This window comes from Entelurus aequoreus, linkage group LG21, assembly GCF_033978785.1.
Source record: "Entelurus aequoreus isolate RoL-2023_Sb linkage group LG21, RoL_Eaeq_v1.1, whole genome shotgun sequence".
NCBI lineage: Eukaryota > Metazoa > Chordata > Actinopteri > Syngnathiformes > Syngnathidae > Entelurus > Entelurus aequoreus.
In genome coordinates this window covers 177090-192820 of record NC_084751.1, presented here as the reverse complement: position 1 = coordinate 192820, position 15731 = coordinate 177090, and the positions used below count along the sequence as shown (strand labels likewise).

General features: G+C 33.6%; 1 protein-coding gene across 1 annotated transcript in view; it reads right to left on the bottom strand.

The window, feature by feature from the left end:
* Positions 1-6843: 6843 nt before the first annotated feature.
* LOC133638968 (protein phosphatase Slingshot homolog 1-like) overlaps positions 6844-15731 on the bottom strand; it is a 28953-nt gene continuing 20065 nt past the window's right edge. Inside the window, exons 12-14 of the mRNA XM_062032021.1 lie at positions 13290-13490; positions 12618-13221; positions 6844-8475 (exon numbers count right to left, since the gene is read on the bottom strand). Of these exons, the coding sequence (XP_061888005.1) occupies positions 8110-8475; positions 12618-13221; positions 13290-13490 (1171 nt within the window). The 3' untranslated portion in view covers positions 6844-8109. The remainder of the gene's footprint in view (positions 8476-12617; positions 13222-13289; positions 13491-15731) is intronic.

Here is a 15731-nt window from a genome sequence, read left to right as displayed (position 1 = left end):
AAGATTCAACCGAAAAAAAGAAGAGAAAAACTAGCTAATTCGAATCTTTTTGAAAAATTTAAAAAAATAATTTATGGAACATCATTAGTAATTTTTCCTGATTAAGATTAATTTTAGAATTTTGATGACATGTTTTAAATAGGTTAAAATCCAATCTGCACTTTGTTAGAATATATAACAAATTGGACCAAGCTATATTTCTAACAAAGACAAATCCTTATTTCTTCTAGATTTTCCAGAACAACATTTTTAAAAGAAATTAAAAAGACTTTGAAATAAGATTTAAATTTGATTCTACAGATTTTCTAGATTTGCCAGAATATTTTTTTTTAAATTTTAATCATAATAAGTTTGAAGAAATATTTCACAAATATTCTTCGTCGAAAAAACAGAAGCTAAAATGAAGAATTAAATCAAAATGTATTTATTATTCTTTAGAATAAAAAAATAAATTTACTTGAACATTGATTTAAATTGTCAGGAAAGAAGAGGAAGGAATTTAAAAGGTAAAAAAGGTATATGTGTTTAAAAATCCTAAAATCATTTTTAAGGTTGTATTTTTTCTCTAAAATTGTCTTTCTGAAAGTTATAAGAAGCAAAGTAAAAAAAACTATGAATTTATTTAAACAAGTGAAGACCAAGTCTTTAAAATATTTTCTTGGATTTTCAAATTCTATTTGAGTTTTGTCTCTCTTAGAATTAAAAATGTCGGGCAAAGCGAGACCAGCTTGCTAGTAAATAAATACAATTTAAAAAATAGAGGCAGCTCACTGGTAAGTGCTGCTATTTGAGCTATTTTTAGAACAGGCCAGCGGGCTACTCATCTGGTCCTTACGGGCTACCTGGTGCCCGCGGGCACCGCGTTGGTGACCCCTGTTCTATATAGTCGCCAAACATAAGCAGCCGTGGCCGTAGGCAAACTCCTGATGTTGTTTTTTTACGAACTCCACAAGATGGCAGTAGCTGCATTTGAAGTATCCCGGGTGGGTCGACAGCTTTTTTGGAGGTCTGTTAAAATCTTTAAAAATCTTGTGGTTTGGTGTTGAACTCATGCGTGTTACATTGTTGTTGACATTGAAACATCATTACGTAATCACTCCCTGCAGGGCTTTTGTTTACAAGAACGTGGAATTTATGAAAGTGTTATCAATGTTTAAAGTGTTCCTTTTAACCTGAACCACAAAAAGCACATCAATTCAACAGAAATGTAAAAAATAAATTAAAATACTGTATTGATGGTTTACTCGTTTTATACCACACACACACTTGAATGTAGATAGTAGATGGCAGTAAACATATACTCTATTATTTTAATTAATTATAACTAGAGATGTCCGATAATGGCTTTTTTGCCGATATTCCGATATTGTCCAACTCTTAATTACCGATTCCGATATCAACCGATACCGATATATACAATCGTGGAATTAACACATTATTGTGCCTAATTTTGTTGTGATGCCCCGCTGGATGCATTAAACAATGTAACAAGGTTTTCCAAAATAAATCAACTCAAGTTAGGGAAAAAAATGCCAACATGGCACTGCCATATTTTTTTTTTATTTTTTTTTAACATGCCTCAAAACAGCAGCTTGGAATTTGGGACATGCTCTCCCTGAGAGAGCATGAGGAGGTTGAGGTGGTGGGGGGGTAGGGGACAGCGGGGGGTGTATATTGTAGCGTCCCGGAAAAGTTAGTGCTGCAAGGGGTTCTGGGTATTTGTTCTGTTGTGTTTATGTTGTGTTACGGTGCGGATGTTCTCCCGAAATGTGTTTGTCATTCTTGTTTGGTGTGGGTTCACAGTGTGGCGCATATTTGTAACAGTGTTAAAGTTGTTTATACGGGCACCCTCAGTGTGACCTGTATGGCTGTTGACCAAGCATGCCTTGCATTCAATTGTGTGTGTGAAAAGCCGTAGATATTATGTGACTGGGACGGCACGCCCCCAATATTGTTGTCCGCGTGGAAATCGGGAGAAATTCGGGAGAATGGTTGCCCCGGGAAATTTCGGGAGGGGCACTGAAATTCGGGAGTCTCCCGGGAAAATCGGGAGGGTTGGCAAGTATGACTGCTCTGTACTTCTCCCTACGTCCGTGTACCACTCCGTACAGCGGTGTTTTAAAAAGTCATCAATTTTACTTTTAGAAACCGATACAGATAATTTCCGATATTACATTTTAAAGCATTTATCGGCCGATAATATCGGCAGTCCGATATTATCGGACATCTGTAATTATAACTAATAAGAGTAATAATGAATTATTGTCATCCACAAGTTGCAGACATTCTCCATGTATGTTTTACGCTTGAAAGTGTTTGTCCATCTAAAACAGACCTGGGCAAATTAAGGGCCCGGGGTCCGCATGGGGCCCGTTAAGCTTTTCAATCTGGCCCGCCGGACATTCCCAAATAATTTTTTTTTAGATCTTTAAGAATGTGAATGAAGAGTGTGAATGTGAGTGTGAATGTTGTCTATCTGTGTTGGCCCTGCGATGAGGTGGCGACTTGTCCAGGGTGTACCCCGCCTTCCGCCCGAATGCAGCTGAGATAGGCTCCAGCACCCCCCGCGATCCCGAAAGGGACAAGCGGTAGAAAATGGATGGATGGAGATCTTTAAAATGGAAAGTGTAGCTGCCATTATGATGTGCAGGGATGTTTTCAAATGACTAAGTCTTGAACTATACAAAGTATTTCAATTAGGGATAAATGCGTTAAAATGTAATATCGGAAATTATCGGTATCGTTTTTTTTTATTATCGGTATCGTTTTTTGTTTTGTTTTTTTAAATTAAATCAACGTAAAAAACACAAGATACACTTACAATTAGTGCACCAACCCAAAAAAACTCCCTTCTCATTCACACAAAAGGGTTGTTTCTTTCTGTTATTAATATTCTGGTTCCTACATTATATATCAATATATATCAATACAGTCTGCAAGGGATACAGTCCGTAAGCACACATGATTGTGCGTGCTGCTGGTCCACTAATAGTACTAACCTTTAACAGTTAATGTTACTCATTTTCATTAATTACTAGTTTCTATGTAACTGTTTTTATATTGTTTTACTTTCTTTTTTATTCAAGAAAATGTTTTTAATTTATTTATCTTATTTTATTTTATAATTTTTTTTAAAAAGTACCTTATCTTCACCATACCTGGTTGTCCAAATTAGGCATAATAATGTGTTAATTCCACGACTGTATATATCGGTTGATATCGGTATCGGTTGATATCGGTATCGGTAATTAAAGAGTTGGACAATATCGGAATATCGGATATTGGCAAAAAGCCATTATCGGACATCCCTAGTACTAACCTTTAACAGTTAATTTTACTCATTTTCATTCATTACTAGTTTCTATGTAACTGTTTTTATATTGTTTTACTTTCTTTTTTATTCAAGAAAATGTTTTTAATTTAGTTATCTTATTTTATTGTATTTTTTTAAAAAGTACCTTATCTTCACCATACATGGTTGTCCAAATTAGGCATAATAATGTGTTAATTCCACGACTGCATATATCGGTTGATATCGGTATCGGTTTATATCGGTATCGGTAATTAAAGAGTTGGACAATATCGGAATATCGGATATCGGCAAAAAGCCATTATCGGACATCCCTAATTTCAATGGTTGGAATCTGCGATTTTGCATGATATAGTAGTTACTATGGTAACCTAATTAGTTACTATGGTAATCTAAGTCACAGCAGCTCAGACGAGGCACCAAGCAGTGTGGGCGGGGAGCGTTTCCACAGAGTGTCAGCCTGAAATGCGGGTGTCAGGGACAGACACGGAAGAATATTTTTACTACAAAGTTCTTAAGCTTAGTGATATATCAGATGTATCAGATTGTAGGTGGGGTTTTCTTTTACCCTTCGCGTTCATATTTCACTGTGTTTGTTGCATTTTTTAAATATGTGGATGGAGAGGGGGTGTGACGTTCATATGTTGTCAATATTCAGTGTTTTATCCTTTATAGTTAATATTGTATACCCCACATTCTTTATTTTCATGTACATTCTGGGTGTCTCATTCAGTAAAAAAACATGTAAAATTTAGGGATGTCCGATAATGGCTTTTTGCCGATATCCGATATGCCGATATTGTCCAACTCTTTAATTACCGATACCGATATCAACCGATATATACAGTCGTGGAATTAACACATTATTATGCCTAATTTGGACAACCAGGTATGGTGAAGATAAGGTACTTTTTAAAAAAATGAATAAAATAAAATAAGATAAATAAATTAAAAACATTTTCTTGAATAAAAAAGAAAGTAAAACAATATAAAAATAGTTACATAGAAACTAGTAATTAATGAAAATTTGTAAAATTAACTGTTAAAGGTTAGTATTATTAGTGGACCAGCAGCACACACAATCATGTGTGCTTATGGACTGTATCCCTTGCAGACTGTATTGATATATATTGATATATAATGTAGGAACCAGAATATTAATAACAGAAAGAAACAACCCTTTTGTGTGAATGAGTGTAAATGGGGGAGGGAGTTTTTTTGGGTTGGTGCACTAATTGTAAGTGTATCTTGTGTTTTTTATGTGGATTTAATAAAATAAAAAAATAAAAAATGATACTGATAATAAAAAAACCGACACCGATAATTTCCGATATTACATTTTAACGCATTTATAGGCCGATAATATCGGACATCTCTAGTAAAATTCCATTCCGCCTTTTTAAAGCGGTCTGTCATAACGTTTTTAGCTTTCAATCAGACATTATTGTGAGGTTTTGTATTAGTGTTCCTAAAACTCAGATATACCGTCCCCCAGACACATTTTTCTCTCTAAATAAGTCAAAATAATTGCCCGGGCCTGATCTAAAACATTCATTTACAATCCAACAAATTTACCCCCGCACTTAAAGAGCATTTGTGAATAAGCGACGACGAGAGATTATCATCACACTTCAACTTCTCTAACATGTAAATGCTGCCTCTTTGCTCGGTCGGCATTGCTGAAGAAAATCTGTTCTTGATTGGATAAAAAGATTTATAAATACATGTAAACTAGGAAATAAATGTTTATATACTACATTACCCAGATGCTATAATACAGGGGTGTCCAAACTTTTTCCACTGAGGACCCGCACACTGAAAAATCAAAGCAAGCGGGGGCCATTTTGATATTTTTTATTTTAAAAACCAATACAATATATGTATAAAAAAGATACATTTAGGCCTCCACTCAGACTTGATCCCGGGGACCTCAAAAGGTTTTGGTCCAAAAAAATATTACAAATTTGTCATTATTTAGTATTATTATTATTATTATTCAAGCTTTAAATCTCTAGATCAACATTAGGTCTATGAGTTAATATAACGCTTTTAAAGATTTAAGTTGTATGCCATTTTTGTCAAGGAAAACCGTGTTTTTTTATAGAAAAAAACACAAAATATGCAATATTTTCCCCCAATAAAATTTTAAAGTGGAATATTTGAGATTATATAATAATTGGAGTCTTAAAAAGGTCAATAACTCATAACAACATTGATTTTAATTATTATTATTATTATTATTATTATTCAAGGTTTAAATCTCTAGATCAACATTAGGTCTATCTGTCAATATAACGCTTTTAAAGATTTAAATTGTATGCCATTTTTGTCAAGGAAAACCGTGTTTTTTTTATGGAAAAAACAACAAAATATGCAATATTTTCCCCCAATAAAATTTTAAAGTGGAATATTTGAGATTATATAATAATTGGAGTCTTAAAAAGGTCAATAACTCATAACAACATTGATTTTAATTATTATTATTATTATTATTATTATTATTATTATTCAAGGTTTAAATCTCTAGATCAACATTAGGTTTATGAGTCAATATAACGCTTTTAAAGATTTAAGTTGTATGCCATTTTTGTCAAGGAAAACCGTGTTTTTTAATGCAAAAAAACACAAAATATGCAATATTTTCCCTCAATAAAATTTTAAAGTGGAATATTTGAGATTATATAATAATTGGAGTCTTAAAAAGGTCAATAACTCATAACAACATTGATTTTAATTCATTATTTTTTTGAGCAATGACACTTCAAAAAAAAAATAGTCCCACTTAAATGATTTGGGATCCAAAAGGGTACTGCTCAGTAAAGTTTAAAAAAATAAATCCAACATTTTTTTAAACTTTTACCACAATAGTCTCAAGATCAACTTCAGGGGCCGTACTTATCAAGCTTCTTAGAGTGCCATTTTACACTTAAGTCCTGAGAATTTGCGAAATGTAGTCCTACTCTCAAACTTAAGAATAAAAGCTTTTTATCAACGTTCTTAAGTCTAAGAATCACTCCTACTCTCCACGATATTTAAGAGACCTTCAGAGGTGTCTTAAGTGGTTAGGAGTTGCCAGCAGGGGATGGCACTGAGGCGAGAGAGACGTGCGCGAACGTTCAGGGAACGGAACAATGTTTTGTTTTTTTTGATGACGAGCAGCTGATCAAATGGTATCGTTTAGACAGAGCGGATATTATTTTTGTCACAGATTTAATACTTTTCGATTCCTTGTTGATTTCTGCATGTGTCTGCAGTGGGCTAGTATATATAGAGCCACCCACACCAGTTTCAAATTAGTTGCCTAATTAATGAATTGGAAAGAAAATGTTATGAGAGTAGCGTATGTGTGTGGCCGTGAGGTGAGTGACGTCAGTGAGTGTGTGGGCGATAGAAGAGAGGGAGCGGTAGCGTGAGTGCCGGCGGGGACTAGTTTGTTTTGTATTATTTTGTAGTTTATTGTCAAAATATACACTCCCATTGTCCACTTAAATATTTCCAAGATATTTCTTTATTCTTAGACAACGGATTCCCTTCCGTGATTGGTCATTTCTATGGACACAGAAATGACGTCACCTAAAATTCCGTTTACGGCAAATAGTAATGTCGTAATTCAGCTCTGAGTGTGACACTTAAGATTCAGTCCTACACTTCGCTGAAAGTGTGAGTAAGACGCTTGATAACTAACTTTTAAGTGCAGCTTTCAGCGAGGAATTTATTTACTCTTTAGTCAACTCTTAGCAGACTTCTTAGGAGTCATTCTAAGAAGCTTGATAAGTACGGCCCCAGATCTATCCGTCAATTATAAGTTTTATTGTTGTTTATGTTTTTTGTTTGTTCTTTTTAGGCCCTTCTTTAAAAAACTTTGTTTTTTAAATGGCAACCAAAAAATATACAACATTTTCCCCAAAAAATATCTCAAAGTGGAATATTTAATGTGAAGTAAATGGAGCCTTGAAATGGTCAATAATTCATAATGACATTGATTTTGATTCATTATTATTTTTTAAAGAAATAAAACAGCCTGCATGGCAGCTTTGTGTTATTAGAGTAAATAATGCAACATTTTCTTGTTACATTTCACCTGTTTGCTCTTTTATACCACTTTTTTTTTTTTTTTTCATCATATTTTTAGAATGTGCCGTGGGGCCGCTAAAAAATTACCTTCGGGCCGCACTTTGGACACCCCTGCTATAATATATCATTTTTATACCGCATTGCGGGGATTGGTTAGACTTGGCAAAGGGTCTGGTTAATGCTGAATGAGCAGTTTGGTCCTCACCACTATTACTGTGCTGGGCTAATAAGCACCTGGTCAAAATAAATAAAACCTTTTTTAGCTTCATTTCATGGATCCAATCTTGGTTAGACTTCAGTTTTTGCAGTGTACAAAAGTATCCGTCCTTTCTACAAGTGTGGTCACAGTCTCAAATCCTGTGAACGATGCAATGCTTTTAATGTGAAATACTCCTGTCTTGGCGATCCAACCATCAAGTTTCTTCTGTTAGTGAGCTGAATTGTGGAATATACAGCAAGGAACACTGATTTTAGGTATTTGACGTTGCATTGCACAAACCTGGGATCCCAGCATCCATCCTGTTTGTAATAATCCTCAAGATCCTCAGTTTCCAGAAGGACTTTTGGTCCCAGTCTGACTCGGTGCTCCTTAAAGAGCTCCTGCAGCTTCAAAGCCAGGACAGTCCGCTCTGTTGCCCGTGCTCAGGCTACTCAGTCGAGGCAGCAGCCGATCCCTTTGTGTCCAATTTGGCAGATTCTCCAGTTCCATGCGATATTTGGTCGCCTCAATGGATTTCTGCTGGATTTCCAGTATGTCCCTCCACCTCGGCTTCATCCATAGTCTCTACTGACACGTGTGTCGGGTCTTGGCAGCTCATGGGCGACACCACTTTCTGACGGTTGTCCAGCGGGACGGTGGTGGGGGAACAGCGGTAAAAGTGGCTGCTGGAGACAAGTGGACTGGAAGTGAAAATGGTTCCAGGAGGGTCTATGCAGATGGTGGGGAGGGTGCAGTGGCGAGACGGGTTGAGGCGGTGGGATCGCCCCCCCGCCGGACGCTCGCAGCGCCGGCCTTGTGGTAGACGAAGGCAGTCTTTACAGGACTGGTAGGAGGGTTTGACTTTTAAAGGGTTGCCTGTGCTCGCGCTGTCCTGAATGGATGAATAACACAACAGCAGTCAACAACATGGAATAGAAATCATTATAATCATTTATGTCTGAAAACTTTCAATATGTTTCTTCCTTTTTGAAGACAAATGTGAAATCGTTGTACTAAATTACAGCAAAATTACATTTATACAAACTGAGAAAAAAATATTTTTTACAATATTTTACAAAAAAAAATCAGAGGGGAAATATATACACAATTAGACTAAAAATTAAATGTACACCACTTAATAAAAAAAACAACAACATATACACTGAATTTAAGAACATATTTCATATTAACTTTGTCTGACAAAACTACGTGAATAAATAATTTAGACAAAATATAAGGAAATAAATATTTATAAAAACTTTAAGGACCTTTTTTATGACTAATAACCAATAAATTACCAATAAATTATGTGTGCTACATTTAAGGAAAACATCTATACAAAATTTAAGTATTATATTTTAAATGTATGACTAAAAATACTTACATTGACCAATAAATAATGCATACCAAATAGAAGGAAACAATATTTATAATCTTGAATTTAAGGAAGACATGTGACAAAAATACTTAGATTGACCATTAATGTCTACTAAATATAAGGAACAAATATGTATATTAAATGTAAGGACTTGTATTTGTAAAATACTTAAATTTACCAATAAATTATGTAAAGTAAATATAATGATAAAGAATGTATACAAAATTTAAGAAATATTTTTCAAAATGTGTGATGAATTGACCAATAAATAATGTATACCAAATAGAAGGAAAAAATATTCATACAACATTTTTTCATCTTGAATTTAAGTAAAACATGTGAGAAAAATACTCAAATTGACCATTCATGTATACTAAATATAAGGAACAAATATTAATATCAAATTTAAGGACCTTTATTTTTTTAATGTCGAACTAAAAATACTTATATTGACCAATAAATAATGTATACCAAATAGAAGGAAAAAATATTTATACAAAATTTTTTTCATCTTGAATTTAAGGAAAACATGTAAGAAAAATACTCAAATTGACCATTAATGTATACTAAATATAAGGAACAAATATTAATATCAAATTTAAGGACCTTTATTTTTTAATGTGTGACTAAAAATACTTAAATTGACCAATAAATAATGTAAAGTAAATATAATGATAAAGTATGTATACAAAATTTAAGGAATATTTTTCAAAATGTGTGATGAATTGACCAATAAATAATGCATACCAAATAGAAGGAAACAATATTTATAAAACATTTTTTCATCTTGAACTTAAGGAAAAAATATGACAAAATACTCAAATTGACCATTCATGTATACTAAATATAAGGAACAAATATTTATATCAAATTTAAGGACCTTTATTTTTTTTATGTGGGACTAAATATACTTATATTGACCAATAAATAATGTATACCAAATAGAAGGAAAAAATATTTATACAACATTTTTTCATCTTGAATTTAAGGAAAACATGTGACAAAAATACTCAAATTGACCATTAATGTATACTAAATATAAGGAACAAATATTAATATCAAATTTAAGAACCTTTATTTTTTTAATGTGTGACTAAAAATACTTAAATTGACCAATAAATAATGTAAAGTAAATATAATGATAAAGTATGTATACAAAATTTAAGGAATATTTTTCAAAATGTGTGATGAATTGACCAATAAATAATGTATACCAAATAGAAAGAAAAAATATTTATACAACATTTTTTCATCTTGAATTTAAGGAAAACATGTGAGAAAAATACTCAAATTGACCATTAATGTATACTAAATATAAGGAACAAATATTAATATCAAATTTAAGGACCTTTATTTTTTTAATGTGGGACTAAAAATACTTATATTGACCAATAAATAATGTATACCAAATAGAAGGAAAAAATATTTATACAACATTTTTTCATCTTGAATTTAAGGAAAACATGTGACAAAAATACTCAAATTGACCATTAATGTATACTAAATATAAGGAACAAATATTAATATCAAATTTAAGGACCTTTATTTTTTTAATGTGGGACTAAAAATACTTATATTGACCAATAAATAATGTATACCAAATAGAAGGAAAAAATATTTATACAACATTTTTTCATCTTGAATTTAAGGAAAACATGTGACAAAAATACTCAAATTGACCATTAATGTATACTAAATATAAGGAACAAATATTAATATCAAATTTAAGGACCTTTATTTTTTTAATGTGTGACTAAAAATACTTAAATTGACCAATAAATAATGTAAAGTAAATATAATGATAAAGCATGTATACAAAATTTAAGGAATATTTTTCAAAATGTGTGATGAATTGACCAATAAATAATGTATACCAAATAGAAAGAAAAAATATTTATACAAAATTTTTTCATCTTGAATTTAAGGAAAACATGTGACAAAAATACTCAAATTGACCATTAATGTATACTAAATATAAGGAACAATATTAATATCAAATTTAAGGACCTTTATTTTTTTAATGTGTGACTAAAAATACTTAAATTGACCAATAAATAATGTAAAGTAAATATAATGATAAAGTATGTATACAAAATTTAAGGAATATTTTTCAAAATGTGTGATGAATTGACCAATAAATAATGTATACCAAATAGAAAGAAAAAATATTTATACAACATTTTTTCATCTTGAATTTAAGGAAAACATGTGACAAAAATACTTAAATTGACAATTAATGTCTACTAAATATAAGGAACAAATATTTATATCAAATTTAAGGACTTTTATTTTTTTAATGTGTGACTAAAAATACTTAAATTGACCAATAAATAATGTAAAGTACATAAAATGAAAAAGTATTTATACGAAATTTAAGGAATATTTTTAAAAATGTGTGATCAAACACTTTATTTGATCAATAAATAATGCATACCAAATAAAGGAAAAAATATTTGTACAAAATGTTTTCATCTTGAATTTAAGAAAAATGTGACAAAAAAACAACTCAAATTGACCATTAATGTATTCTTAATATAAGGAACAAATATTTATATTAAATTTAAGGACTTTTATTTGTTTAATGTGTGAAAAAATTTTTTTACACAAAATATGATGGACATTATTTCAAAATGTGTGACTAAAAATACTTAAAATGACCAAATAATTATGCATTCTAAATATAAGGGAAAACAAATTATACTACATTTAAGGACTTTTTTTTTCTTAAATGTGTGACTAAAAATAATTACATTGACCAATGAATATTGTATACTGAATATAACAAAAAATATTTACACAAAATGTTATGATATTTTCAAAATGTGAGACTTAAAATATTCTAAATCACTAATAAATAATACATACTAAATAGAAGATAAACAATATTTATACAAAGATTTAAGGACATCTTTAAAAAATTTGTGACTAAAAATACTTAAATTGACCAATAATGTACAGTAAATAAAAAGAACAAATATTGATACATTAGGGACATTTAAAAAAAAATGTGACGAAAAATAAAACATTTTACCAATAAATAATGTATACTAAATATAAGAAAAAATATTCATAAAAAAATGTAAGGACAATTTTTCATCTTAAATTCAAGTAAAATATGTGATATTGTGGATTTCACCGCATTAAATGTAATCTTTATCGAATTTAACCCCAAATATATTTAACCTAAATAGAAAAAAATATTAAAAAATCTGTGAACACACCCGGTTTTGACAAAACTAGCCTAAAAATATTTACAATAATTTAACACTCTTTAAAAAGTTCCTGAAAATTTGAAATTAAACTTGAGTAAATCCATTCACTGTATCTCAGTGGTTCTCAAACTTTTTCCACCAAGTCCCACCTCAGAAAACACTTGGCTCTCCAAGTACCACCAAAATGACCGACATTAAAACACAGTAGCGCAGTAGGCGAAAGTATTCATTAAAACCGTTTAACAGGTATATTTTCTATTTTTCCCACAGTTTGAACAGTAACACTGTGTTTGAATATAGGAAACTAAAACACTGTCATTTAATCAAGTGATTATTTGGCGTGCACAGATGGAGCCCGCATACCACGGTTTGGCAACCACTGCTGTATATTGTTATGATAACAGGAAGTGTACATTCAAATACTGTAAAGGAGTTTCAACTTACGTCAAAGGCAGCCGGGCAGCTGCGCTTGGCAGCTAGCCGGTTGCTGTTGTTGGTGTTCAAGTTGGCGAAGCCTAACCGACTTTCTTCCCCGGCTCTCTTCCCCTCGGAATGAGCGGAGGCTTGAGCGAGGGCGGCCATTTCCGCCTCCTCCTTCTTGGCCTCTTCTTCGTCCTCCTCCTCCAGCGTGCTGAACTCCAGCCTCAGCCTCATGTCCTCCAGGGGGTCGAGGCGCCCGCACGTCTGCGCGGCCGTGCCCTCGCCCGGCAACGCCAAATGAGCCATGGGGAAGCCCTCGTCCTCCAGGAGGGCGTCTCGCTCCACGTCTTCGATCTCGATGAAGACCCTCTCCATGCCGAGGAGAGGCGGGCCCCGCACTGGGGTGGAGGGCTCGCTGTCTAAGGCCGAGTCCGACAGGCGTCTGAAGTAGTAGTTGTAGTTGAGGGAGTCCAGGGGTTCCATCTCCAGACCTCTGCAGGGAGACGCCTCACAGCCCCCCCAGGCTTCCTCCTCTCCCTCCTGGCCCGAACACTGGCTGGAAGACGGACGCTCGTCTGAGCCGTCCTCATCGCTTCCTGGCCTCCATAGCTTGTTGTGCCGCTGCTTACTGGGAAGTCAAACGAGTGGCAGCAGCTGCGGGTTTGCAGTAATGAAGTCTGAAGCCAAAAAACCTACCTCGCGTCCAAAATTCCCTCATATTCCGCCAGCTGCCTCATGAAAGCGGCGTTGGGCTGAGCGACGCCTCGTTTCTGCTTGACAAAGTTGTACGCTTTCTCCAGGGGCCAGCCGTACTCCTTCATAGCGTAGGCGATAACAGTGGAAGCGGAGCGGCTCACGCCCATCTTACAGTGCACCAGGCACTTGGAACTGTTCTTCCTGTGAAGCAAAACACACATTATGATGATTATTAGGTAGGGCTGGGTAACTTCCACATTTGATGAAGCTTTGTGTCTATCTACCACCACTACTGTTCTCTGTTTATTTGTTACTGACTGTGGCAGGACACCTCTGCCTCTGTTTCACTTTATGTTGCTGGTAAATAATATGGTTGTAGTAGTAGGCTAAAGTTAAATTATTTAGTATGCACTAATTAAAAGGGGCAGAGCTTTAAGAGACATTTTAGCTTTTATATTTTTATAAGATACACTACCGTTCAAAAGTTTGGGGTCACCCAAACAATTTGGTGTAATAGCCTTCATTTCTAAGAACAAGAATAGACTGTCGAGTTTCAGATGAAAGTTCTCTTTTTCTGGCCCTTTTGAGCGTTTAATTGACCCCACAAATGTGATGCTCCAGAAACTCAATCTGCTCAAAGGAAGGTCAGTTTTGTAGCTTCTGTAACGAGCTAAACTGTTTTCAGATGTGTGAACATGATTGCACAAGGGTTTTCTAATCATCAATTAGCCTTCTGAGCCAATGAGCAAACACATTGTACCATTAGAACACTGGAGTGATAGTTGCTGGAAATGGGCCTCTATACACCTATGTAGATATTGCACCAAAAACCAGACATTTGCAGCTAGAATAGTCATTTACCACATTAGCAATGTATAGAGTGTATTTCTTTAAAGTTAAGACTAGTTTAAAGTTATCTTCATTGAAAAGTACAGTGCTTTTCCTTCAAAAATAAGGACATTTCAATGTGACCCCAAACTTTTGAACGGTAGTGTATATTTTTTGTAAGAACCACAATTAATAAATATATTTCAGTGAATAACTTATTGTTCAAATCTGTATATAAATATGTACATAAAGTGTTGTAATTATATTGTAAAATGGATGGATGGATGGACGTTTAAAACAAAACTCTTATTATTAATTAGTAAGTATACATTTTTTGAGCCTTTTTAGAGAAAATCATATCATTGTAGTAAATTATGTAAATTACTCGATGATGTCATGGTGACCACTCCCATAGCCACGCCCCCACCACCACAAGTATCTTGGCAGTTTATGGGAAACACTGTAATGTCATTTGTGCCTTCCTTGGGTGAAGCCAGGTTTACAGCTATGTTGTGACATTTTGTGACATGTTGTTATTATGCGGTTTGTTACTTATGTCAAGTAAGTGAAGTGAATTATATTTATATAGTGCTTTTTTTCTAGTGACTCAAAGCGCTTTACATAGTGAAAGCCAATATCTAATTTACATTTAAACCAGTGTGGGTGGCACTGGGAGAAGGTGGGTAAAGTGTCTTGACTAGGATGACGGAAGCGGGGATCGAACCTGGAACCCTCTAGTTGCTGGCACGGCCACTCTACCAACCGAGCTATACCGCCCATATGTATGTTATGTTGCAGCTAGTTTTGTCAATTTGTTCTGGCCTGAAATAAATTGGCCCTTTGAAACATATCTTTGTCTTTGTGTGTTGTATGTAGAGCACATTGTTTGTGTGTTGTATGTAGAGCACATTGCTTAGCAGAGTTCAGTCGTGCAAATGCATGTCAAGTAGATCAACAGATTGTATTATTCTCCAGTGCAATAACAGTACTGAAATGAAGGCTAAAAGGGCATTAATGGGAGCCTTAAAAAAAAAAGAAAAACAAGAAGTAACTAAATACTGTATTTTTCGGACTATAAGTCACAGTTTTTTTCATAGTTTGGCCGGGGGTGCGACTTATACTCAGGAGCGACTTATGTGTGAAATTATGAACACATTACCATAAAATATCAAATAATATTATTTAGCTCATTCACGTAAGAGACTAGACGTATAAGATTTCATGGGATTTAGCGATTAGGAGTGACAGATTGTTTGATAAACGTATAGCATGTTCTATATCAGGGGTCACCAACGCGGTGCCCGTGGGCACCAGGTAGCCCGTAAGGACCAGATGAGTAGCCCGCTGGCCTGTTCTAAAAATAGCTCAAAGAGCAGCACTTACCAGTGAGCTGCCTCTATTTTTTAAATTGTATTTATTTACTAGCAAGCTGGTCTCACTTTGCCCGACATTTTTAATTCTAAGAGAGACAAAACTCAAATAGAATTAGAAAATCCAAGAAAATATTTTAAAGACTTGGTCTTCACTTGTTTAAATAAATTCATTAATTTTTTTACTTTGCTTCTTATAACTTTCAGAAAGACAATTTTAGAGAAAAAATACAACCTTAAAAAT